Here is a 26,686-nt window from a genome sequence, read left to right as displayed (position 1 = left end):
CATGGACCAGAGCACGCCAGGCCCTCCTGTCTTCTACTGCCTCCCGGAGTTGTGTCAGGTTCATGTTGGTTGCTTCGCAGACACTGTCCAGCCATCTCATCCTCGGTCGTCCCCTTCTCCTCTTGCCATCACACTTTCCCAACATCAGGGTCTTTTCCAGGGAGTCTTTTCTTCTCATTAGTCCCCTAGAATGAGAAGAACATCTTTCTTTGGTGTCAGTTCTAGAAGGTGTTGTAAATCTTCATAGAATTGTTCAATTTCAGTCTCCTCAGCAATGCTGGTTGGTGCATAAACTTGGATTATTGTGATGTTGAATGGTCTGCCTTGGATTCGTATTGACATCATTCTATCATTTTTGAGATTGTATCCCATTACAGCTTTTCCCACTCGTTTGTTGACTATGAGGGCCACTCCATTCCTTCTACGGGATTCTTGCCCACAGTAGTAGATATGATAATCATCTGAGCTGAATTCACCCATTCCTGTCCACTTTAGTTCACTGATGCCCAGGATGTCGATATTTATTCTTGCCATCTCCTGTTTGACCACCTCCACCTTCCCAAGGTTCATAGATCTTACATCCCAGGTTCCTATGCAGTATTTTTCTTTGCAGCATCGGACTTTCCTTTCACTTTCAGGCACGTCCACAGCTGAACCTCTTTTCGGCTTTGGCCCAACCACTTCATTAGCTCTGGAGCTACTTGTACTTGTCCTCCACTCTTCCCCAGTAGCATGTTGGACGCCTTCCGACCTGAGGGGCCCATCTTCCAGCGTCATATCTTTTAGCCTTTTGTTTCTGATCATGGGGCGTTCTTGGCAAAGATACTGGAGTGGCATTGCCAGTTCCTACTCCAGGTGGATTGCGTTTAGTCGGAACTCTCCACTATGTCCTGTCCGTCTTGGGTGTCCCTGCACGGCATAGCCCATAGTTTCTCTGAGTTACTCAAGCCCCTTCGCCACGACAAGGCAGCAATCCACTAAGCTAAGAGTTTCTCCACCAGCGTTGCTTTCAATGAAATTTACCCTCCTTTCAAGAAAACTGGGAATGCCATGTGGCCTTGTTAGTGTATTGTTGCCCTGTTTGTGGAAATTTCCCCCCCAGAAAGGCCTGTGTGACATATACTGTGCTATAATTTGGTGCCACACAAACATGTTTCCCATTAAGAATTTAATACCTAAACCGTGATGAATTTGTTGCTGCCAATTTTAAATCTTTAACAATCCTGTACTTTTTAATTTTATCATTTTCATTTCAGGATAATTGATTTTATTTTTATTTTTTGAAGTATCTTGAGAATGTTCCACTTGTAGGTTAGCATGGAATACATATACATACCTGGGAAGGGGGTCAAAGGTGGTGGTACAATGAAAAACGTGAAAGCAGAAAGAAACTTTCCACCTATATCAACTCTTAAGTCTCATTATTGCAAAAGTAGATAAAAATTTCCACACATACTGAATGCTCACAGATTGAGCAGTTTGGAATTCAGTAGGAATTGCTTATAAATGCCTCTACCTCCTTTTGTCTTCAGATCTTCACAGATCCCTAGAACATAAATGACACTTTTTGTCTAAGAACTTAAACATCACAAATCAATATCCACTGTTACTCTCTCCCGTCTGTGCACAAACAGAAGCACTTTCTTCCTCTGCTTTTAGTTCTATATTCCTCTGGCAACCACCACTGCATATGGTCAAAATTTCCCTGTTGATCAAGGGCAATTTTTCCCCTAGCCATTTATCCCAGAAAGGTGTTTGGGGAGTACATTTTCAAATAATTCGTTAGTGTCGGCACATTTGTGTTAATCCCTTTTTTCTCTTTACCACCACTTTGTGAGTCCACATAGATACTCAATATTACTGAGTGAATTTTGGATTACAGTTTCTGACAAATACAACTAGCTGTATTGTGTAATTAAAATGCTATTAAATCTCCTTGATGCTGCTTTGGAAACTAAAAAAGAGTGCCCCATTACAAGGAAAATTAGGTTGGAGTGCAGAGTTGCAAAGTTATGGAAATGTGATCATTTCTGTGAAAATAAGGTTAGAAGTAGTGTACACAAACGCTCCTGATTTACCTGAGGAACTTTGAAGGGATGCGGAGCAGGGCAGAAACATTGCTTGGGTGTTATTGTTGTCATTTTGCAGGGTTTGCAGTTTGTAGAGGACAAAGATATGCAAGTGTAATTCTGAGGAGATGATCTTTGATCATAATTCAGACGAACACATTCCGTAACTGTGTTTTCTTCAAAGTCGTATTGATTTTTAAGGGAGATGCCCATAGGATAAGAAAATTGAAAGTTGCCATGTGTTGCGTCCTATATTTAGCAGGATCCACCTGGTGGAACGCTGCTTTTCTGGACCCACAATAGCTACCTAAAGTTCCAGACTGAAGTACCTTTTAAACTCAGCCTACCAAGAAAGGCTAGGCAGCACCTTCTGCATGTGAAGCATATGTTTTGGCCTTTTAAAGCCTTATTTAAATTTCCAGTTTCTGATTAATGCTTGTTACCAAAGTGAGACCACACAAAGAGTTTCAGACCATGAGCCCATCATAGCCTCTTCCTTTGCCCTTGTTTTATCCTCCAATCCCCATTTGAGCAGTTAGCCACTGCTTCTTGACATTTGAGCATGCATTGTCCTGATTACACTGTTTTCCATATTTACCCCAAAAAGTGTGCTGTTGGGATGAGATTCCCATAGGCTGTAAGCAATGGGAGGGAGGCACATGTTTCATTGCACTCCCTTCTGGTGCTGCCAGTGCCGCCACTCCCATGCACTTTCTCCTTTCCCTTTCTGAGGCTGCATTGATTGCAGAGAAAACTACACCTTTTGAATTGCATTTGTAGAAGTGTAGGATCCTCCATGGAGTGGGATGAGAAACTTTAGTCTGAAGGAGAGAAATGTCGTGAAGTAATTCCATAGTGTGTGTTTCTCCGTCTCAACTAAGCAATTCCCAAGGCTCAAAGCGTGCACTGATAATTTCCAGATTAGGAGGTCTGCAGAAGATAAGTGACAGATAAATGGTACAGCACATGCTTTACACGCAGAAGATCACAGATTCATTTCTTGGCATTTTCAGTTTAAAAGATCAGATAGCAGGTTGCAAAAGGATAGCTCAGTGGCTTAGGCATCTGACTGTGGAGCCAGAGGTCAGAGATTGGATTCCCCACTGTGCCTCCTTGGGAGGGGCTTGACTTAATGATTAATAGGTCTCTTCCAGATCTGCAGTTCTAAGATTATTTTTAAAAGAACTGTAAACCTGTCTCCATTTAAAAACAAAAACAAAAAACCACAATATGTAACATTTAACTTCAGCCAACTAAGGTCACATGTTTTTGAATTGTTTCCTGCATTCCTACTGAGTAATAGAAATGCTCCCTTTTAAAACTGGCTGTGACATTCACAATGGGCTTAAGTTAATTAGGAAACCCTCTGATGGCCATTTATTTTAACTCGCTCCCTAGGAAAATAATTGGAGTCAGAGGAAAATAAATATGCACTTGGGAATTCATTGTGTGAATGTGAAACTCAGCATGATTTTTAACACAGATCAGATCCCAAGTTTTTTGGTTGTGTGACCAGGCTCTTTGCCTGAGACCCTGGAAAGCAAGTAGAGTAGGTAGTATGGAGCTAAATGGACAAACACCTGACCACGCACATAATTTCAGTGCTATGTGGTATCATAAAAACTGGCTTGTGTTTAAGATTTAGACTGCAACTATGTGTTCTGCTGCTGTTTTCCTTTCCTGTTTCAGCTTTCCCTGTGATTGTCTTACAAGCCTTTTCTTGCAGTGGCTGGCATTACTAACTTGTGCTCTTCGCAATAAATGTAGGTGGCATGTTTCTCGAAAGAGTGAATGTACTGCACAGTGCGGACTGGGATACCAAATCTTGGAGATCTCCTGCGCAAAGTACAGCAAGGTAGATGGGAAAATGGAGAAATATGATGACCGGTACTGCAGTGGAATCCCCAAGCCAAGCTCTAGGGAGAAATGCTCAGCAGACTGTAGCGCAGGAGGATGGCGTTATTCAGCTTGGACAGAAGTAAGTCTGTGCTGCATAGAAAGGATGCAGCAAAGTTGCTGGAGGGTGGGGGGGGTTATGAAAAAGGGTTAATATAGTCAGAGCCATGTGCGAAATAAGGAGTTGGAATTCTCCACCAATGTGATCTTGATTCTGAACAGAGGAAAATGTAGTTCTGTAACCAGAATGCAATCTTGAAACATATTTTGCATTGTTAACTGCATAATTTGTTGTGGTTTTGCTAGATAACAGAGAGAGGTGGGAAGCTACATAGAAAGCTGACTCCTGAGATAACCTGTTCAGTTGTCTTTCAGGCTACTCAGATTTTACTAGGCCTATATACCGTGTTTCCCCAAAAATAAGACAGGGTCTTGTATTAATTTTTGCTCCCAAAACGCATTAGGGCTTATTTTTCAGGGGATGTTATATTTTACAGTCATGTCATCATCTTCTGGTTGCTGCACTATGGTGGAGGGTGGAGTGTCACTTAACTGGGGCTTATTTTTAGGGTTGGGCTTATATTATGAGCATCCTGAAAAATCATACTAGGGCTTATTTTCAGGTTAGGTCTTATTTTCAGGGAAACAGGGTAGCATTGTCCGACCAACTATTAAGTCTAGAAAATGTCTCCTATAAAAAAATCAAAGTCAAAAGCTGAGATTCTCAAAAAGTTGACTTTGGTGTTCTACACTACATGGTGATCTTTCTGCATCCCACCCAGTAGTTGCTTTCAAACTGAATCATAGAATTGGAGAAGGTCTTGCAGGCCATCTAGTTCAGTCCCCTAGTTGGGGCAATAAATTGAGAGGTAAAGGATGCCCAAGGATTAGATCCTATTATGAGTATAATATGCCTCAACTGCTGTGGTTGCAGATTGCTCCATGAAGAACTCTGAAACTTAAGTTCAGTACTTGCAGCCCTGAAAGATAAGTCTGTTGATCAATGTGACCAACATGCTTCTTCATACCGAGCGTATATTCAGTTCACTTGAAAAGGCTGTGAAGGTCCTTAGCTTTCTGGTAAAGAAGGTATACATTCTAGAATCTAGATCAATCATAAGAATTGCCTGTAATTAGTGGTCAATGTGGAGAGAATTTAAAGACAGAACATTTTTAAAAAATCACTGGTCTAATGAGGAGAACTCCGGGCTTGTAATTAGAGATGGGCTTAACCTGTTTGTGCCAGTTTGTTTACCAGCCAAATAGGTATTATTATTCTTAGAAAATTATTCTTAGCCCCGCCTTCTCTGATGGACGCCCACTGAGTGGGTGCCTGACAGAGGAGGTGAAGCTAGGAAGTGCCAAAGATTCGTTCAGCGAATAAACGAACCAGCAAACTGCTGAAGTGGCAGTTTGTGAGCCTCTCTACTTGCAGTGTTTGTGCCATCTTGGAACATCTTTTCCTGCTTGTGAAATAGAATTATAATATAATATTTTCTAATATCTATAATAGTGATTCATTGGTATTTGGGGGCAGAGGGGAGGACTTCATATTTACTAGAATTTGCACCCATTAGTTCTACTTCTCTGTGCTAATTTATTTATTTATTTAAAATATTTTCACCCTGCCTTCCTCCTTAAAAAGGACCCATGGCAGTTTACACTGTTGAAGGAAAGTATTTAGAGTTAAAAACAATGAGTCTACAAAGGCGGCAGACATGATATGAGAAAGGAACAAATAAATACCGCAGGAATATTTTTTACTTGCAACCGTTTGTTTATTAGGATGTCTACAGCAGATAGAAGGGACCACAGTTTTTCACTCTCACAGAAAATGAAAGAAAATTACTTAGAAAAGGCCATTAAAACTGTCAGTTTCCTTGGTTGGATAAAATGTTGTTGGGTCTGTAAATAAGGAAATTCTTACAGCTAGGTTTTAATCCCAGTTCTTCTTCCAAAGTACCTTTCAGGGCTCAAGGACAAATCCACACTTGAAGCTGGATGTTCTGCTGGCCTAGTCTGAGAGGAGAAATGACCTTTTCGGTTGGTTACTCACTCTGCTTTCCCCCCACCTCCCTCTTTTTTCTTTAAAGTGCTCAAAGAGCTGTGGTGGCGGCACAAAGAGGCGCAGAGCTGTCTGCATGAACACCTTCAATGATGTTCTGGAGGACAGTAAGTGCAGTCAGCAGGAGAAGGTGACGGTGCAGCGATGCAATGAGCTGTCCTGCCCCCAGTGGAAAACAGGCGATTGGTCAGAAGTAAGGAGCCTTACCGTTTCAAAGTCATCTGCATAAAGTCATCGTAGATTTTTTTGATTAAAGGGCAGCTGCAGTGGCACTTAACTGCCTGTTAAATATGCATAGCCTAAATGAGTCACCATTCAGTTCAATTGAAATTAGTTGCCTCATGCCTCATGTTACTTGTGGTTAACACGTCCCATTGATTTCAGTGAAATTAAAGCATGAATGATTTTGGTGAGATTAACCTAGTGTGCTCCCTTCTGTTCAGAAGTGAGATATGAAATAAATAAATAAAAAGCTCAATTTTATAGGCCTTCAGAACACATGGAGGAGAAAACTACGCTATTGATCCAACCATGCAGATGCTCCCTATCAGTCTATGATCTTTTGTCTATGAAATCCCATTGTAGAACAGACTCACTTCCCTGTTTGACAGCTGAGTAAGTTGAAACAGGGGTCAGCCGGCATACTGGCTCTCCCTTCTAGCCCGACTAAAAGCATATGCTTAGCAGGCACAGGTAGAATTTACAGAAATCAATTTCCACAAAGGAATAACCTTGTTTTATATCCTTATCCAGTCTTGCCCCGTAATCAAAACCTATTCATTGGTTGTTGTAGATTTTTGGGGGGGCTGTTTGGCCGTATTCTGGAGCTTTTCCTTCCTATCGTTTTGCCAGTCTCCGTGGCCAGCATCTTCAGAGGACAGGAGCCAGAGAACAGTCAGAGTTCTAACTCCTGTCCTCTGAAGATGCCGGCCACAGAGACTGGTGAAATGTTAGGAAGGAAAACCTCCAGAACATGGCCGAATAGCCTAAAAAACCTACAACAGCCATCGGATCCCAGCCATGAAAGCCTTCAAGAATACATTTGAAAACCTATCCGTATAACGTTTCTGCAACTCAGTTGGCTGTGTAGTTGGACAGACTACCCACTTCAGTCTTGGTCTGGCCTCCAGAGACCCACTGCCACCCTTGAACTGCTTTCTTCCTTTTATAAATACATTTTCAGTTGAGTGACCCTGGCCTGATATTGTCTTTCTACAGTGCCTAGTAACCTGCGGGAAAGGGCAAAAGCACCGGCAAATCTGGTGCCAGTTTGGAGGAGAGCGATTAAACGACCGACTTTGCAATGCTGAGACTAAACCAGATTCCATGCAAACTTGTCAGCAGCAGGAATGTGCTGCCTGGCAGGTTGGACCATGGGGACAGGTATGGAAAGCCCATTCGTTCCTTTGTTTTCCTCATTTTTAATGAGCTCCCATATATGAATAGTTTTGGGACTATGATTTAAAAAAAAAATCTCAGTCCTTCACTTAAGAAGCCTACAAGATGAATAAAAGGAATGGAACAAACCGAGACATCAACAAGAACAAGGTAGAAGCAGAGCTTGGAAATGTTATTTTTTTCCCCGTAAAAGTAACTTGTACTAAATCCCTAGGTAATTCTTTCAAGGTCTGGGTCAGCCAAATCGTGATATGGTAATTCCAAAAGGCCAATGGTTACACTAATCCTTGTACGAAAGATGTTCGTACATTCAACACCTTTTGCAATCCACTCTTTATTACTTGGACAGGTTGATCCTGGATTTACACAAATGTAATTGTAGAGCAAAGGGGACAGTTTGGATGCACCCTCACCACGTTCACTCCTTACTGCTGCAGCTTGGGTGCTGAAAGAAAACTGTTCTGCTTGTGGCTACAAAAAGCCAGGCATAGGCAATGCATTCCAAATATTCCAAATTCTTCCCTTCAGTTTTGTACAACTTTTTAGAAAAAGGTGTATTTAACTGCTGGATGGCTCATTGGTTTTAGGTATCTGGCCGTGGAGAGAGAGAGGCTGGGAGTTCAGTTCCCTCCGTGTTTCCCTGACAGGGCCTAGACTCAATGATCCGGAGGGTCCCTTGCAGCTCTGCAATTCTAAGATGATGATTATTCTAAGAAAAATAACACAAAAGATATAAATAGACAAATATTCCTGCGTCGCTTAATTTTGTTACTGCTGCTGTAAAGGTCTTGGAGTCTCCTGGAAGTGTATGAGTGGAACAAAATGTGTAGGCTGTCTGTGCATTTTGCTTATTCTTTTTGTTTCTATCTCATCTTTCCTCCAAAGAGGTGAAGACATTGTCTTAGAACTTTGATTCCTACTTTTATACTCACAACAATCATGTAAGATTGCTCAGACTAAGAGGCAGTACTTATTCCACACTCACTTAGTAAATTGTGTAACTGAGTGACATTCTGAAGCCAAGCCATCTCTGTCTAACACTCTTAACTGCTACAATTCAATGGAATATGACGATTATTCTGAGACTTCATTCCCTTGTTGAAACAGAGTGACTCTTCAAATAGTCTTGTCAACGCTTCACCCAGTGTTTGTCACAGAAATTGGGGGCTATTAATCTCAGTTGTTGAACATGGATATCTCATGTGCTTGAACTACCAAGGATATAAGCAGATTTACTTATTGTTTGTTAGCCCATTGGTGAGGGCCAAGTCCCAGCTAGATGGAACCCATTGAATCAATAGGACTTGTTATGTTATCATTTCTGTCTCCCATTGATTCAGTCGGTGTACCTCAGTTGGGACTAACAGTTAGATTTAGCCCATAGAGAGTGACATATATATCCTTCCTTTCCTCCAGTGAAATCAGGGCAGTGAATGTAGATCTTCTCCAAATCCTGCTCAAATCCAGTAGCCACTATGCCATATCAATTTTATATATATAAAATTGATATGGCATAGCGGCTACTGGATTTGATATCTATCATTGGTCCTCCAGTTGTCAGTAGCTTCTTAAAGTGGTCCGAGACTGAGATCGTTCAAAGTCATGCCTACTTAGTGGGTCTTGTAATTAGAGATGTCAAGGACTGAATAAGCAATACACTTTTATGCTCTGCCATGAAAGTAGTCTTTAAACAGGTAGCTTCATGAGAATAACCTCTGGAAAAGAAGAACAGGTTTTGATTCAGGTTATTTAGACTAAGCTGTGAGTGTCTTCAAAAAGAAATGTAATATTGGCTTTTAAATATTTAAAAAACTACATGCAGAGTGACGCTTTACCACCAAGCACCTGTGAAAATCTTCATTCACAGTGTGTTGCAACAATGACTCTAATTTAATAATGCATTCAAAACAAGTCAACGGCTTAACCTGTCCAGACCACGCATATATCTCCTCAGCAGGTCTTGTCTTCCGGCCCTCATCATGTTCCATTAAGATTGCTGGTGTTGTCGATTTGGTAAAGAAATGTGACAGAGTTTAAATGAGATTTATAATCCCCAGAATGGTAAATGATTTAAACACTTGCACATGTATATTTGAAGGGAATCAATGAAGCATGCATGCTTCCAACAGAAGCAGCTGATTTTAACCATTTGACCTAATTTGAAATGGAAGGAGCTGAAGCAGTAGAAAGAGGCCTCTATTTATTTTACATTTCCGTGGATTATGCACAAGATATTGGCACGCTGAAATTTCCTGCCTCTAAATAATGCATTTAGAAGTAATGCCATGGTGTTGCAAAGCCTACTGCTCGGGCATATAACCATACAACAGACTCATATGAGTATAATAGTCATTCCCTATCCTCAGAGAACTGTAGGGAGCACTGCACCCCTTCTCAAAGCTACATGTCCCAGGAAATCATTACTGGTAAACTGTGGAAGATTAGAGAGAGCTTTCTTTGCAGTATCAATACACTCAGAGCTTTCTTGTATATCTGTTCTCTTCCCCCAGTGTACTGCAACATGTGGTCAGGGCTATCAGATGAGAGCTGTGAAATGTGTGGTCGGTGCCTATGTGTCTGTGGTAGATGATAATGAATGCAACGCTGCCACCAAACCAACTGATACACAGGTATGTGTGCTAATACAGACATCTCCATTTACAGCCGTCTCCATTCTTTTAACAGTGTCATAGAGGCATTGTTAAAGAAACCCCTTTACAAATCCCAAGGTTGCATGTAGGGCTGGACTGTGTTCTCTGTCAGCCCACGTGATGCATTGAGGGAAGGGGGATGAATTAGCATGTCTGCTGTAACATAAATCAAAATGCACAGGGAGGAGGGATGGGTCTTGTAGGCATATAGCCAAAACCAAGCATGGAATGCACATGGTAAAGTAATGTGTTTGGGAATAAGTGTTTTATCCTATATTTCTTGCTGACAGTTTAGGTCTTCACAAACAGGTTGGGTTGAGAATTTTTTAAAACTTTTGTTTGTTTTTTGCTTTGTTTAGTTATTTTAGTCTAAGAGCAGAATTTCAAATCTAGTTCCCCACCTACAGTGTGAACTAAATAGATAGTTCCAGGCTTAGTCAATTTTTCTCCCTCCTTCTTCAAGTCCCTGCCTAAGACCCACCCTTCAACAAACCTATTCTAATGATGATAGGTAAAAGTGAAAAGAAAGAAAGAAAGCTGACCGCCAAAGAATTGATGCTTTTGAATTGTGGTGCTGGAGGAGGCTCTTGAGAGTCCCCTGGACTGCAAGGAGAACACACCTATCCATTCTGCTAACTGGAAGGACAGATCCTGAAGCTGAGGCTCCAATACTTTGGCCATCTCATGAGAAGAGAAGACTTCCTGGAAAAGACCCTGATGTTGGGAAAGTGTGAAGGCAGGAGGAGAAGGGGACGACAGAGGACAAGATGGCTGGACAGTGTCATCAAAGCTACCCACATGAATTTAACCCAACTCCAGGAGGCAGTGGAAGACGTGCTCTGGTCCATGGGGTCACGAAGAGTCGGACACAACTAAACGATTAGTGAAATAGGAAACAAAAGTGAAACAAAAGTGCAATAGGAGAAAAAACGTTTTAAAAAATGTGGTGGCACCTTAAAGACGACCGTTATATTTTTTCATGTGAACTTTTGTGGACAAATCTTTCATAATGACTGAAACGTCCCCTGACATCTCATACCCACCCATCCCTCAATTGTTTGCCACCACTTGTTCTCTTTTGATCTTAATTCTTATTTCAACCTAGATGTTCTTTGGGGACTCATTCTAGTCTTATCCATATGAGATAAGATACAAATCTTTTGCTGGGGTTGTCTTTGCTTTGTACGGTATGTGGTATATTTTGATGTTGTAGAAATGATTAATAGTAGCAAAGTTTGCTTCTGAAAGGTTTCCATTGGTATGCATGTGTATGCTAGGGCTGGTGTTTTGAATTGGGAAGGAAAATGAATATAAGTAGATGAAAAGTTTTGGATGCAGCCTTTAGATTTGTTTATTTCATAATTTGTAAGATGTACAGTGGACCCTTGACTTACAGACGGCTTGACTTACAGACTTTTTGAGTTACAGACTTCTCTGGCCGCAAATTTTAGGTTTGACTTGCAGACTGAGATTTGACTTACAGACCAGAAAAAAACCAAAATGGAACAAAAACGGCCTGTTACGGGATTAATCGGTTTTCAATGCACTGTAGGTCAATGGAGACTTGACTTACAGACTTTTTGACTTGAGAACCACCTTCCAATACGGATTAAGTTCTCAAGTCAAGACCTCACTGTACTGGGAAAATCAGTCTTTAATGTAAGATAAATCTTACCTTAAGATAGAAAATGAACTTGTAAAAGATGATGGAAGGTAGCTTCTTCATCTTTCACAAATGTATTACATATTTTTCCACGCATAAGATTTGTCTAAAATCTTTAGACTAAATATTGAGGGTTGTCTTATACACAGAAGTAAGCTGAGGAGAGAACAAACACAAGTGGTGGGGAAAGCAGGGATCAAAGTGATCCTGCAGGGTTTTGATCCCTGCTTTCCTCTCTACTTGCTAAGCCTTAGCAAAAGGAAAGCAGGAATCAAAGTGCTGCAGGATGGTTTTGATCTCTACTTTCCCCTCTGCTTACTAAGTCCCATAGGACTTAGCAAAAGGAAGGGGGAAAGGATCAATGCAATCCCATGGTAGTATAAAGGGAAAAGGGATCAAAACGATCATGCAGTGGCAGGATTGCTTTGATCCATTTCCCCCTCTTTTTGCTAAGCCCCACCGGGCTTAGCATGGAGAAACCAGGGATCAAAGTGATCCTGCAGTGCTTTAATTCCTTCCCCCCTGCACTTGATAAGCTCCACTTAGATTTCTTAATTTTGGGTTAGAAAAGTGGGGGGCGTCTTATACATGGGGGTGTCTTATATGTGGAAAATACTGTATTTGAATTCCTAATCCGTGTGGAAATACCTGTGAATTATTGATACTCCATAGTAACTTTTTTAATGTTCTTATTAACAAAACAGGACTGTGAAATAGCACCATGTCATCTTCACCCGAGCAGTCCAGAAGTTAAGCAGAACAGCCACCGAACCCAGTGGAGATATGGCTCCTGGACTCCTGTACGTTAAACTGGTCAGCTTAAGTGGAAAGTATACACTTTTGGTTCCCTAGCTTTTCCTATTAGCATTCTTGCCATTCTTCCCTAGTGCTCTGCAACCTGCGGGAAGGGTACCAGGATGCGATACGTCAGCTGTCGTGATGATCAGGGCTCTGTGGCTGATGAAGCTGCCTGCTTTCAACTCCCAAGGCCACTGGCAACCGAAGCATGTATGGTAACTCCATGTGGACGATGGAAAGCCATGGAATGGAGCTCGGTAAGCAACTTTTTTGATCCAGGAGCAGGACAGTCTAAGAGTCCGTCCAGACTCAGTCCATCCTCCCCCCTTGTCCCAGTCAATCATACCCCATGTCAACAGCTCTCAGTTTGGTAAAGCTTCCATTTAGTGAAAAATGGAAAAATGATTTATTTCAAATATGGGAGAAGAGTGTGCAGAATTTGAAGGACAGCTTAGAGCTGTTAGCTTCTACATAGAATGTGGCAGGTCTTAAGCAGATGTCAAGTTGCAGCCATGTTGGGGAGAGCAACCCCCCTCCCTATTCTCTGCTGTTCAGAGAGGCAGCTAGAGATAGTCCTGTTAGGTGTTAAGGAGAACACTCCCCAAAACTGACACCACAGTTGATTTCAGGGGAAGGCTGAATTATACAAAACCCACCCACCCCCATAGGACCAAGTTCTCAAACAAGGCAAAATAACCCTGAAATGGAAAGGTTCTGAAAGTCTTGCACTAATGTCATATACTGTAGATAGCTATTACAAATCAATGGGCAACTGAATCCCTGTGTAAACAAATAAGTAAATAAAATGAACTTGCTTCTTGTGCCTTATGAAGTCACATTCTCACTGATCAGGCAGCAGAGGAGAAATTCTGACTTGATTGGAGTAGCAGGCAAAATAGACACTAGCTCAAGTTGAAGAGAGCATTGCATCAAGTATAGGCAAAACGTTTCTTTTCCCAGTGGGAGCAGCATATCATCGGTGGGCCAGGAAGAATTCAGCAGTAGGTTCAGTGGTTCACCCTTCACACTGACTGAACCACCATCCCTCTGCTCTTCAGATTTGTTTGGTTATCGCTGCCATCACCTGTTTTTGCAGTGGTAAATGGAGCCTAGCAGGATTAATTTTCAGAAGCTGTCGGTTGCAGAATTCAGCAGTGGGGCTAAAGCTCATTGTTAAGAGCACTAAAGTGTGGTGCAGTTCTCACAATCTGACAGTTGGCCATGCAGAAAGGACTGTATGGGATCTGTAGCCCAAAACATAGTGTGCTGGGAAAGGATGATGTAAAAGACCTCTGCCTGGAACCCTGAAGAGTTGTTGGACAGCCAGAAAGCACTTGGGGTAATCAAGTCATAACCCTAGACTCAGAGGCCTGCACCCACTCATGCAATCCTACTTCCCCTCAAAAATATTCTTACAAAAAGGGTGTATGTTTTTTTTAACTGAGAGAGCCCTCTTCTGCCCTCTAGTGGCCACATATAAACAAAATAAAAACAATTTGGAAATGTGGATGTAGAGGGGCGCCGGGGAGTCTCAAAACAGTGCAGAATTGCCACAATGGACCCCAGAGGATACAAGGAGTCTTTTAAAAGCCGTTTTCTTTGGATTTTTTTAAGCTTGAAATTTGGCAATCGGGGAACACTTTTAGGCCCTTGGGGATATATATTGCCCCGGCCTTAGGGTTATGTGGACAAATATTGTGGCCTGGTATATAGCATCTTGCTGTGTTCCTGATTCTGTCAAATCAACAAATATGTGGGATTCACCCAAGTGAAAATAGTCATGCTTAAGATAGTTGTAGTTTGCATTTTAGTTTGCATTTCCCAAAGCATGTCTCATTGCTGCTAAGGGCAACTGTTTCTGGTTTCCTTCTCTGTTCATGCAGTGTTCTGTGACTTGTGGGCAAGGTAAGGTGACCCGGCAAGTCGTCTGCATAGATTACAGTGACCAGATTGTTGACCGGAGCGAATGCGATGCTGAGGATCTCCCTGCAACGGAGCAAGATTGCTCCATGCCATCATGCCAACAGATCAATCCTGACTATAACAGGCCGATCCATCCGTTCCCTTATCCTGACTATCGACAAAAGAACAACCAAGGTGGAAACCTGAATCGAAATCATGGTCGTGGACATATACATGGAGGCAGCCAGTGGAGAACTGGTCCGTGGGGAGCGGTAAGTATCTGTTGGTGATTTAAAAACAAAACAGAACATTGGTTGTTGAGTTGAACACTTCTTTCCCTCCATATATCCTCACTCTTCCTCAGGATCTCATGCCAATGGAACAAACAGTCAGCAGTCAGAATAAATTATGGTAATTAGGTATGCATAGATGTATTTGGTTTTTTTTCATCTGTAACTTCAAGGATGTTGTTTTTCAATATATTTTGATTTCTTTAATTTGAAGTTCGGGACGCATGAGTGAGAGAATGGAAATGACAGCTGGGGACTCTAGGTTCAAAAGGTCATGGTGTAAGGATGGTGGTGCAAATCTCTGTCCTGCCGTTGAAGCATCAACTCTGGATACTGTCCCCGTCTTAGAGGTTTTGTAAGAAGCTTCCCCAACTTGAACTGCCAGTTTTGAGTTAAAAAAAAAAAATTCCAAAAAAATCTAGCGACTCTACAGTGTATATTGTATTCCTCTTCCCAGACTGATGGCCTGCTTTAATTGCTGTGGCAGTGTATTTCCTCAGTAGTTGTTTGGGTGTCCACACTAAGACAGGCGAGACTTCAGGTCAAACTCCTGTGAAGCCATAAAGCTCCCTCAGTGACTTTGTGCCAGTCATTATGCCCTCTACTTCCAAAGGTTTTTTCGTGAGGAGAAAATTGGTGAGAAGAGAATTATGTAGTTGTCCTGAGCTTCTCGGATGAAAGGAAAGATTTTAAAAATACATGAAGAAGGATTCTTACTTATGATGATGTGGCCTGAATTTTTAAGCTTCCTGGGAAGATTAGTAGGGAAAAACAAATGGAACCGGTGATAAAATGTTGTAGTGAGCAGTTGTTGCCTTCAAGAAAAATAAATAGAGGTTCTAAACCTCTAGCTAAGAAAAAAATGGGAATTGTTGCTGCTGTTGCTTCTACTATACAATCAGAACATAATAATAATACTTGTGAGAAGGTTAAAGAATTGGAAGGCTTCCTACCCTCAACAGACAGACAAGACACAGAGGTGGCAGCAAAGGTGTTTTGTTTGTTTTTAAAATATCAAGTTCTTGAGGGTGGAAGAAATAACAGTTGGTACTGTTTGCTGTTTAACTAGTTGGTACTATTTGTGGGTTAACCAGTGGGATAATCTAGACCAAGCTTCCTCAGCTTTTGATAATCATGTTTTGTAGTGTTCCAGTACCTGTGCTGGAGGATTCCAACGGCGGGTTGTGGTATGCCAGGATGAAAATGGATACACTGCCAGCAATTGTGATGCAAGAACAAAACCTGATGAGCAAAGATCGTGCGAATCGGGACCCTGCCCTCAGTGGGCCTATGGCAGCTGGGGTGAAGTAAGCAATGTGCTATAACTTTCTTTCATAAAACATGGTGAACAAATCTCTCTTTTTCCTTTTAATAGCTAAATAAAAAGCATTATTCCTTATCTTACTATAACAGGAAATGTTATCCAAATAGTAATTTGAGATAGAAGCAAATAATTCAGTATTTACCACTAAACTATGCTGACCAACGGTTAACTCAAAGCAGTTCAAATTCCTGCCTTTTTCCCGGTTGTAACTCAAAGCACCGGTTGCAAGTCAAAGCAAAATTTTGCGACGAGAGCTGGTCATAACTCAAAATGGTCACAAGTCAAGACGTTCGTAAGTCGAGGCACCACTGTATTGTGCTTTTGTAAGGAAACATCTGCCTCATTCTGAGGAAGATCTTTGTTAAACCCTTTTAATGAAACTCAAACCAGTAGGTAGCACTGCCATCACTGGTTCTTATACTGAAAATTCTTTATAAGATATATTTCTCTTCTCCCTCTCTCTCCCACCATTCCCTTTTTTTCTCTTGCCTGAGCTGAGGCCCAAGCAGCCAATGCAGGTATTTAAGTGATACTGATTCATTATCAACACCTTTACTTTTATAAAAGATTAAATCATAAAGAATTGAAGTACTGTAATAGTTTTTTAAAAGCGGAGTAAAGATGAATAAAATTGTAAGGGGGGAAATGTAAAATGTAGAGATTGGCATGAACGGCAGTCCGGCCTAGTTCAGTGTGGTGCCTGCGGAGGTGTTCTGTGGGCAGTGTGGACTCCCCTCTCCTGCCTGTTCTGCGTGCTTGCCTATTCCCTGGGATGAAGCACATTTTCCTGGCCCATGGTTCATGCCCACCGCTAGTAAAATGTCTTTAGTATTACTTTATATGACACACCACCAGCCCATTCTCTTTCTATATAACGTTAGCTGAAGTTGGCCAGCTGGCATACAATTGAAATAATTTCTACCCTAAGTATCCTAATCACCTTTCAAACAGGTTTATTTTAATCTAACCTAAACTCACACACAACTTCTCAACCTATATCCAAGTCTATCTAAACCTACCTCTAGCTACCTCTTTCTGCATCTATCTCTTTCTTAAACATGCATCCACATTTACATATACTGTTAACCCCTTGGGGGCTCGAGAAAGCAAATAGTGAAAATAAGTTTCCATACAGGTATTTTCATTCTCCTCTCAATGGCCATGAGAGTCTTATCTGGCACTCATCCAGCATTCTTGTGTCCAATGTATTCTCAAAGGCTTTCATGGCCAGGATCCGATGCTGGTTGTAGGTTTTTCAGGCTGTTTGGCTGTGTTCTGAAGGTTTTTCTTTCTAATTTTTCACCAATCTCTGTGGCCAGCATCTTCAGAGGACAGGAATTGGAACTCTGTCTGTGTTTTGGTGTAGTGTGTGGGATAGAGTATTTATAGCTATGGGATCAGTTTTTTTGTCCTTTTCTGGAGATTGGGTGATTATGTGATCAGGGTGTTTTTTGTTATGGGTGCATTGTTGTTATAACAGGGGAGATGATCTGTCACTGTGATTGATGGGTGTTGTTAGCTAGTCTTTTGTGTGCATTGATCACCGGTCCTTGTGGCTGGGTAGAGTTCATTGACCTTTTGCAAGCTATATTTTTCAGTGCTAGGAGCCAGGCTTTGTTGAGTTTTGGACTTTTTAGACCACACACTACACCAGGACTCAGACAGAGTTCTAACTCCTGTTCTCTGAAGATGCCGGCCACAGAGACTGGCAAAACATTAGGAAGAAAAACCTTCAGAACATGACCAAACAGCCCGAAAAACCTACAACAACTATTCTTGTGTTCCTCCGCCCATTAGCAAGCAAGCAATATTTACAAACAGATAGTTTGGAGCTGCTTCTTTGTTTGTGTCAGAACCAATCCAACAGAACAATCAGCCAATTTGGGGTGTTGTTGTTGTCCAGGAGATACTCAAGTGTGTTCAGTGTCTTTACATTCTTTAAGGAAGATCCCAATTTGGGACTGAAATAATTACTGTTTATCCAGCACTGTTGAAAACTTTTTTTGGTGGCCTGATTGAGATGTAATTATCGTGGGCAAATAGCCTATGTTTGTTGAAGTAGGAAAGAGACGCAAGTCCCTTCTGTCCTAGTGCACTGTGATTCCCAAGCATTGGCACTTTTGTTCCAGTGCCTTACATCACACTTCCTGCTTACAACCAAGCTGGAAAACAGAAGTTTAGCTTCGATATAAAAACCCGGACAAATACTTGTGCTTCATAACCTGGTTTGTGAAAGGAGATTGAATTGTAGCTTTCTGATCTGAATGCAAAAGGGAACTAACTGGTCGAATATGGAATAATAAAAGCTCTCAAGATGTGCTTATGAAGAAGGGATGTGTGAAGCTGGAATATGTGGAGGTGATTATCCCTTTAATCAGGCATTAGGTGATCATTATACCTGAAGCAGACCGAAATAAAAAAAGTAGGGATAGATGGCAGGGTTGGAGACTCAAGTCATACTGGTGACTCAACTTGGACTTGACTTGTTTTTTTAATGACTCGGACTCAACTCATGACTTGGAACCAACTCACCCCTCCCTTTTTTCTGGGGAAATAATCTTGTTTTTAATAGAGACTTCAGTACTTTTGCTGAAGATTGGCATATAAGTTAGTTCTTCATTTTTTAAATTTTACCTACAGTATATCACCGAACTGAGTACAGCCCCTCACATTTCATAAATATATTAGTATATATTTTCATGTGACAACACTGAAGAAATGACACTTGACTACAATGTAAAGTAGTGAGTCTACAGCTTGTATAACAGTGTAAATGTTCTATGCTCTCAAAATAATGCAACACACAGCCATTAATGTCTAAACTGCTGGCAACACTTAGGGGTGTACTCACTTTTGTTGCCAGAGGTTTAGACATCAGTGGCCACGTGTTGCATTATTTTGAGGGGACAGCACATTTACACTGTTATACAAGCTGTATACTGACTAATTTACATTGTAGCCAAGTGTCATTTATTCAGTGTTGTCTCCTGAAAAGATATCCTAAAATATTTATGAAATGTTGAGGGGGTGTACTCACTTCTGTGATATACTGTACAAGTTCCTCATCTATCTAGAATTATGACTTTCTTGACTCAAAATAAGACTACCATCCAAATTGACTTTAAGTAAGATTAAAAGGGGAGGAGGAGAAGGAAGAGGGAATGGTGCGGTATAAACATGTCCTCTCCTTACTAATGGGATCTGCATCCACTGCCTTTTTTCCAGTGTACAAAGCCCTGTGGTGGAGGAACCAGAACAAGGCTGGTTGTGTGCCAGCATCCCAATGGAGAGAGATTTACTGATCTGAGCTGTGAAATCCTTGACAAGCCACCAGACCGTGAGCAGTGCAATATGCAGAACTGCCCTGAGGATGCTGCTTGGAATACTGGCCCATGGAGCTCGGTATGAACATAATGTGCTTCTTTTTCTTTTGTTATAATCATTTGGCATATACAAATGAAATGAGTGTCCTTAAAGTCAAGGTGCTAATATTTGGCATGCATGTGTGTTCGTTTCGCTTTTTCTTTTTAAAGAAAAGTTTTAAAAACTGCACTTAAGAAAAACTTTTTTTGTGATGCATCCAAATAAAATAGGCATTCAGGAAGGGCTTCAGCTAGGAAACCTGATTATTTAAAAAGGCACCTTCTGCTTCATAATGGTTTGTATAAATTTGTTATCCCACTGCAAGTGCTGCACATTACAGATCTCCGCTGTGAAGGAACCCTTTGCAACAAAATGAAAGTTATAGCAATGTTCAATTTCTGAAACCTTTCCTTTCTGTCTATACAAGATTCCTAGACCTGTTTTAGCAGCTGTTTTATGCCCTTTGCCAGAATGCCATACATATACAACCAATCGCAGTGCAAGCTGCTGTCATCTAGATAGTTGATACTATTAATTTTTCTGTGCAGTACAAATCTGTTTATCCAGATGACCTGGAGAAGAATATTTTCAAACAAAGGGAGAGGAATAAATAGGTCTGGCATATGAATGATTGTGCCTTGGGGTTATATCAGGAGTTAGCTAGGAAGTCTGGCTCCCTGAAATTTGAAAATGCATAATTTTGTGCCTGGACCTGTGCATTAATAGTGGACACCAAAGTGGGGTGCTTTTAAAACTGATGTCTTGACATCTCAGTACTGTTTACCTTAATAACAGTAAAACTCTTAATAAGTTTGGGTTGGAATTTACAGGGTAAAAGAAACATCTATGTAAGGTAGCATTGCAAAGACTCCTAGTTTGCAACCAGATTTTTTTTATATAAAAAAGCTGAATATTAATAAAAATCAAAAGACTGGCAGTCTGAGACCACTGTGGGATAGCTCAGTGGCTTAGGTATCTGGTTGGGAGTTTGATTCATCACTGTGCCTCCTTGACAGAGGCTGAACTCGATGATCTGTAGGGTTCCTTCCAGGTCTGCCATTCTAATTTTATTATTAAAACTCCTTCCTAGTAATTAGATTTTTGGTGGGTGAAAGAACCTGTAGGGTTCTTTTTTGCATTGGTCATGTTGACATAAGGACAGCGAACATGGTTAAGTCATATCCAGAAGCGGCTCTATAGTTTATCTGAAGAACACTATCGCTGCATGTATACCACTTGCAATGTTACTTTAAGATATCTCAAGAAACATTGTCCAAGCCCATTGTTGAAGGGACAGAGAAAAGGAAGGTAGGCCTAAAGATAACGCATGTGGCTTCTCTATCCAAGATCTGTTGAAAGGTGGGTGTGGCATCAAACTTCCTGCCTTCCTCCCTAAAAAGATCCATGGCCTAGTAACTCCCCTTCTCTCTGTTCATTCATGGGAGGGAAATCAGGAATTGTGACTTTGTGGCAGCCATCTTTTTCTTCCCAGTTCCCTCAAAGATTTAAGTTGCCTTTGTTCACAAGCAGCTCCTTCATGCCAGAGGTTATGCTTATTAGCCGCACCCTATTGTTGTTCTTCTCTAGTACACCGGCCTTGAGAACAGTTTTAAACATCCCACAAACACGCAGCCACTCCATTCATCTGAAGAAGTGTGCTTGGACACACACAAGCTTATGAAAAATAAAAACAAGTTAGTCTTAAAAGTGATACAAGACTTCTGGTTACTCCACAAGCACAAAAGCACAAGTAAGAACTATCACTTGTGAAATGTGCACACAGAAGAGCAAAACACATTTTTTTCCAAGAACAATCTGAGATAATCCTTTTCCTATTAGCAAAAAATAATATTAGAACACTGGCAGCAACCCTTACTGAATGCCTGGGACCTTGTGAGTTAATTGTTCTTGAATTTAAGCTGTGAGACAACAGTGGCCAGACAGAAAACCACTGATGTATCCACTAAAAAGTCTCACACAAATCTATTGCTAAATATTTTTTTGTTACAATGTAATTTGAAGATTTTTTTTAAAAAATTCTAATTTGACTATAAAGCACTTTATATAAAGAGGGTCATTTTTCAACCAAACTACGAACATTTTTGACATGCATGGTTTTTATATTCCAATGGCTTCAATGGTACTTTTCCCCTTCTTTCACTATAATTTCGGTGGGATGTTTTGTGATCGTTTTAATCACTGTACTCTGCAAATGATACATACTTTGGCTTTAAACAATATTTCTATGGTGCTTTATCATTTCAAGCAACAGTACTGTAAAGTATTTTCATCTGGGGTGCTAATGTTGTCATTTCAATACGAGGAGGCAAAGCTGGTGCTAAGCACAGATGTCCTCAATCTAAGGGATCTGAACAAGTTTGGTTTTCTCTCCAAACTGTATACTGCAAATTGCTGTTAGTGTGGATCTCATTGTCTTTGAACATTTCCCAGAAGCAGAAGCGTATGAGACGGAAAGATCGTTCTGGACAAATTCAGTAGATGTCATGTGGCGTTTTCCTTGCCGTTCTCTAGAAGCAGTCCCTGCTGGAACTCCTTGTCTCACTGTGGTTGAATGGCTTGTCAATATAACAGAACCTTCCCCTTAAATGCAGGGTTCAGCCAAGCCTTCTTGAACCAGACATTAAATTCCAACTGTCCATGGGTAACTTTAGCAACTGGTGAAATGGGTTGCAGTCCGTGAAAGTTTTTGGCAAATAGAACGATTACTCTTTAAGATTCCACAAGATGTTTTGTGAATAGCAGCCCGGAAATATTCAGGGAAGTCTTTAAAGGTTACAAATCTATCGTAGCATCTTAATATTTGTGTATTTTTGTACACCCATGAGAACTAGAACTCCAGAATTTTAGTTGAAAACAGGGCTAAATGGACTGATTATCCCAAATGTTATTATTCAAGGCTTAAATCAAATGCCTGCTGTCATGCCATTAAATATATGCTTAAAGCCTAATAAATGATGTACAGAATTTGCTTTGATGTGCTTAAATATAAACTTACCAGATCCTGGATGGACAACAGAATGTGGTGCAAAAGTACATGCACCCTGTATTGCATTTCTATGTCCTCCTTCCTTCTGCACTAAAACAGAAGTCCTCCTGCCCACCTCTTACTACTTGCCTGCTTCAGGGACTAATGGTGAGAGGGCAGAAGGATAAGCTGCCCGGTGCCAGAATTCCTCTCATTAGGAACTTTGCTAAAGTGGCGAATCCTTCCAAGCAAAGGTCTTTCATTATTTTTTCACTAGGTATGTGGAACTCTAAACTGTGTCTCTTTTCTTGCGTGAATGGTTTTTGCTGCTTTCGTTGAGAATCTTGTGACCCAAAGTATTCAGAGCTCTTGGCTAAATTCCACAAGTCCTTCCACGCGAAAAATTGCCTCCCTTACCCCAGAGAGAAGTCTGCTGGGCTGAGCCACTGATTTGCAAACTACCGTTGAGAAAAGTTAGAAATCTAAATGGCACGCAAATGTAGTTTAAGCAGCCGATAAGAGTTTGAAAAGGGTGGGTAAAATGCAAATGGTGCTGTGTTAGACAGAGACATAAATAAGCTTAACACAGTATTTCTGGCTTCACCTGAATGTTCGTCTACCTCGTTTTCATACCACCCACTATCTACTATAATAGTTAATAGGGGACAAGTTTTTTTTAAGTATTGCCTCCCTTTCACCTGGTTGAGACGTCTGCCGTCCTGTTTCTGCTGTAGGTGCTTAGGCTTCATCTGTACCAGATGGAGTGTTGGTTCCATGTTTTGGACACTTTTGAAACAAGAGTATAGTATTGGCTGAAACTTTTTTTCAGCAGAATGGATTTCTTTATGTATTTATGTTCATGAAGTGTATTTATTTGTCAACTATTGTTATTTAATTTTATATAAATGTTGCATTACCTTTGTGATGTTTGAATGCCCATCTGAGGAAAGAAAAGATTAAAGTAGAATGTAATAATCAATATGTTTTGTAGAATGGTGTTTTTTTTTTTACTTTGATGTCACACAATCATGATGCAGAGTTACCTTACACAGTGCAAGAGAGTCAGGTTGTCTGAACAGAAGATCTTCAGGCTTTACTTCATGTCTGCAATGGAACTGCTTAATGGTATAATATGGTAATACCATCAGCACCTTGAAAATCTGTGGTTTTAATCAGTTGGCCTTCAACACATGCAGGTCACAACTGCTCCAGATGTTCATTGTGTTCATTGTTCTTATGACCAGTCCTTCAATTGGTAGCCAATCTTTTGCTGATTACCTTCTCTGTACTTATCTAGGCTGGTTCTCACATAGCAGGCATACAGCCTACTGGGCCTGTTTTTCAAGCCTTACCAGTTCAGTAGATCTTGCCAGAACTTGTGCTCCACTGGCATAGCTTTTGAGAACCCCAGGCTACCTCCATATCATAGTGAGGTTTCACAGACTAGAAGGGTGTATCTGTCTTTCCCATGTCTGTGTCTGTCTGCCTGTCTGGAAGGACTGATAAGCTATTCTTTTCCTCTTTATACTCAGATGACAAGTGTATTGTATACTGTACACATTCTAATTCTATCTCATGGAAAGTGCAGTCAAGCTGACAAGATACAGAGTTGGCATATGGAGTTTTCTGATAAAGCAAGCTACAATTTTTGTGTTGCATCCAAACACGGTGGTTGTGTCATGACTAAGAGGCTAAAATATGGATTAGGTGGACCCATTTTGAATCCTGCCATTTTTCTTAGATGGCCTCTTATGAATCGCAGGCCAGCTTATTCCTTCCATTCACATTCCAAGACGTTGCTGAAAGAATGTATGTGATAATGTGAAAGGTTGAGTATTAATACTACCATAGCACTGGGAAACATTGTCAGTTTGCTCCTACCAGTAGAAATAGTTTCCATGGGAACACTTGCAAAATTCACATTGATTTTAGGGTATGTAGTATCCAAAGTAGTCCTGTTGCAATAAGATGAGATTTACTTATTAGGCTGAATGTGGCCTCCAGAATTATTTGAACTGCAGATCTAAACACGGAACATCTGTTTTGACAAAATGATCACAGAACCCTCTTCTAACTCATGATTCTGTAACATGTTCTAAGTATTTTTAGTCTGCAGTTCACAGACATTTTCTGTTGTGACTTCCTTGTGTATTGCTCAAATGCTAGGGTTCTCTAAAATCAGCCTGCATTTATACCCCAAGGTGGAGTATCCATGTAAATGGTGATGGTGGTGATGATGGTTTTATTCGTGAATGTGATCAGCAAACACATCCCCTTTTTGGCCTCTTCTTGTGATACTAATATGACATAGAAATTGACTGTTTTGCTAAAGTGTGTCATATCTGAAGTTTGTTGCCTCATAGGTGCATGTCACTATTTAGGTGATTTTTAAAAATGTATCACTAGTAGAGGTTAAATTTGTAAATATGAAGTAACATTTGTGTGTTGAGCCAGAATTTTATCATAAGCCAGAAAGACCACAACTAAGTAGCAGGTTATTGACATATATTATATATAGTTCACAACACCTATCAGATACCAAACTAACTGATGGGTCTACTGAACCTCTTGAGCAATATTTTTATTCGAAAATTATTAATGTGCAAATATCAAAAGGCCAGGTTTGGATCTGTTCGTGCTAATGAAAGAGCAGCTCCTCTTATATACAGTATATGTATATCTGGTTGTGCATTTGTGGAGGGGAAGGTCTCAAAAACATGCTTTCAACTTGTAAAATGCAACTCATGCATCAGGCTTACATCCAATGTGCTAAGTAACAGACTTTTAGGAATTATAACAGATGGAAAAGATAGATGAACTGGGTTGTATTTACCAGCCTCTTTGTTAGGAATAACATAGATAACTGCCTTATATAAAATTGTTATTTTTATTATTCTTATTAAGCACAATATTCCAGATTCATTAAATATGGTTAGTTATAATCTTGTCATCCATCAATACCAAAAGTGGAACATGTGTGGTCCACTGATGTATGTGGACTGTAGCTCCCATCAGCCATAGCCAGCTTAGCTAATTGTAAGGAATGACAGAGGCTGAAGTTCAACCATATCTGAGGAGGTGCATGTTCCCCATTTCTCACCTACTGAACAAATCACTGGACTGACATTCATCCTGTGAAATTTCTGATTAGATTTACACCTTATGGTATCTACAAATAGGAGAAGGAAATGAAGGAGATTCACATTTATCTTCAAAATAGTGAAGCCCAAGTAGCCTTCCATATATATTGTCTGCCTTTATTTCCCACCCAGCCCCGTTATGTGTGCATGAACATCCAAAGATATCCTTTCCACTAACATACATTGCCACTGAAGAGCAACTGCAGGGTCTCTTTTTCATGGCCTTTTATCTCTAGTCATGGTACTGGAAATAAACACTAAGCTAAGGAAAGTTTGCCATTACACTTAGATAAGAACTTGTAAACAATACGCTACAAGTGAAGTCTTTTCCTGCAGCTCATTTAAAGGTAGCCAATGTGTAACAGTGTCATGCAATAATGAGTTGCAGCTTTGTGACAATTTGTGTGAGAAATGGTAACATGTTCTAGTTACTAGGTTGATAAGTGATAAGAAAATTTCCTTATTACAGTGGTGCCTCGCTTTACGATTGCCCTGCATTATGACGAATCCGCTTTACGATGATCTTTTTGTGATCGCGATTGCTATCTCAAAACGATGGTCTAAATGGGGGAATTTCGCTTTGCGATGATCAGTTCCCTGCTTCGTGAACTGATTCTTCACCAAAAAAAATGATTTTTAAACAGCTAATTGGTGGTTTCAAAATGGCCACCAGGTAACTAAAATGGCTCCCCGCTATGTTTAGGGACAGATTCCTTGCTATACAGGCAGCAAAAATGGCCGCCGTATGGAGGATCTTCGCTGGACGGTGAGTTTTAAGCCCATTGGAACGCATTGAAAGGTTTTCAGTGCATTTCAATGGGCTTTTTATTTTCGCTTTACGATGTTTTTGCTTAACGGCGATTTTCCTGGAATGGATTATCATTGTTAAGCGAGGCACCACTGTACAAGTGACTTCCCAAGCTCTGGCTGAGATATCAGCATCTTCAATGAACATGTCAAGTTCTTACTCTGAGTCAATGGTAACGGGGGGAGGGGGATGAAAACTTCAATAATGGTGTGGTATGGACACAAAGAATCTTTGTCAGTCAGATCCATAATCCAGTTTCATTCCCTTACAGAGGCTGACTATGTTCCACTATATATATATATATATATATATATATATATATATATATATATA

At 40.6% G+C, this 26,686-nt stretch overlaps 1 protein-coding gene across 5 annotated transcripts in view; it reads left to right on the top strand.

Annotated features, from left to right (window-relative positions):
- ADAMTS9 (ADAM metallopeptidase with thrombospondin type 1 motif 9) overlaps positions 1-26,686 on the top strand; it is a 151,537-nt gene that overhangs the window by 69,590 nt on the left and 55,261 nt on the right. For all 5 annotated transcript variants that reach the window (XM_072989362.2, XM_078388842.1, XM_072989363.2 and 2 more), the window contains 9 exons: positions 3,837-4,047; positions 6,059-6,223; positions 7,249-7,413; positions 9,939-10,058; positions 12,447-12,542; positions 12,630-12,797; positions 14,424-14,714; positions 15,878-16,039; positions 19,282-19,458. In XM_072989362.2, coding sequence (XP_072845463.2) covers positions 3,837-4,047; positions 6,059-6,223; positions 7,249-7,413; positions 9,939-10,058; positions 12,447-12,542; positions 12,630-12,797; positions 14,424-14,714; positions 15,878-16,039; positions 19,282-19,458 — 1,555 coding nt within the window. The remainder of the gene's footprint in view (positions 1-3,836; positions 4,048-6,058; positions 6,224-7,248; positions 7,414-9,938; positions 10,059-12,446; positions 12,543-12,629; positions 12,798-14,423; positions 14,715-15,877; positions 16,040-19,281; positions 19,459-26,686) is intronic.

This window comes from Pogona vitticeps, chromosome 2, assembly GCF_051106095.1.
Source record: "Pogona vitticeps strain Pit_001003342236 chromosome 2, PviZW2.1, whole genome shotgun sequence".
Lineage (NCBI taxonomy): Eukaryota > Metazoa > Chordata > Lepidosauria > Squamata > Agamidae > Pogona > Pogona vitticeps.
This window is presented reverse-complemented; position numbering and strand designations above follow the sequence as displayed.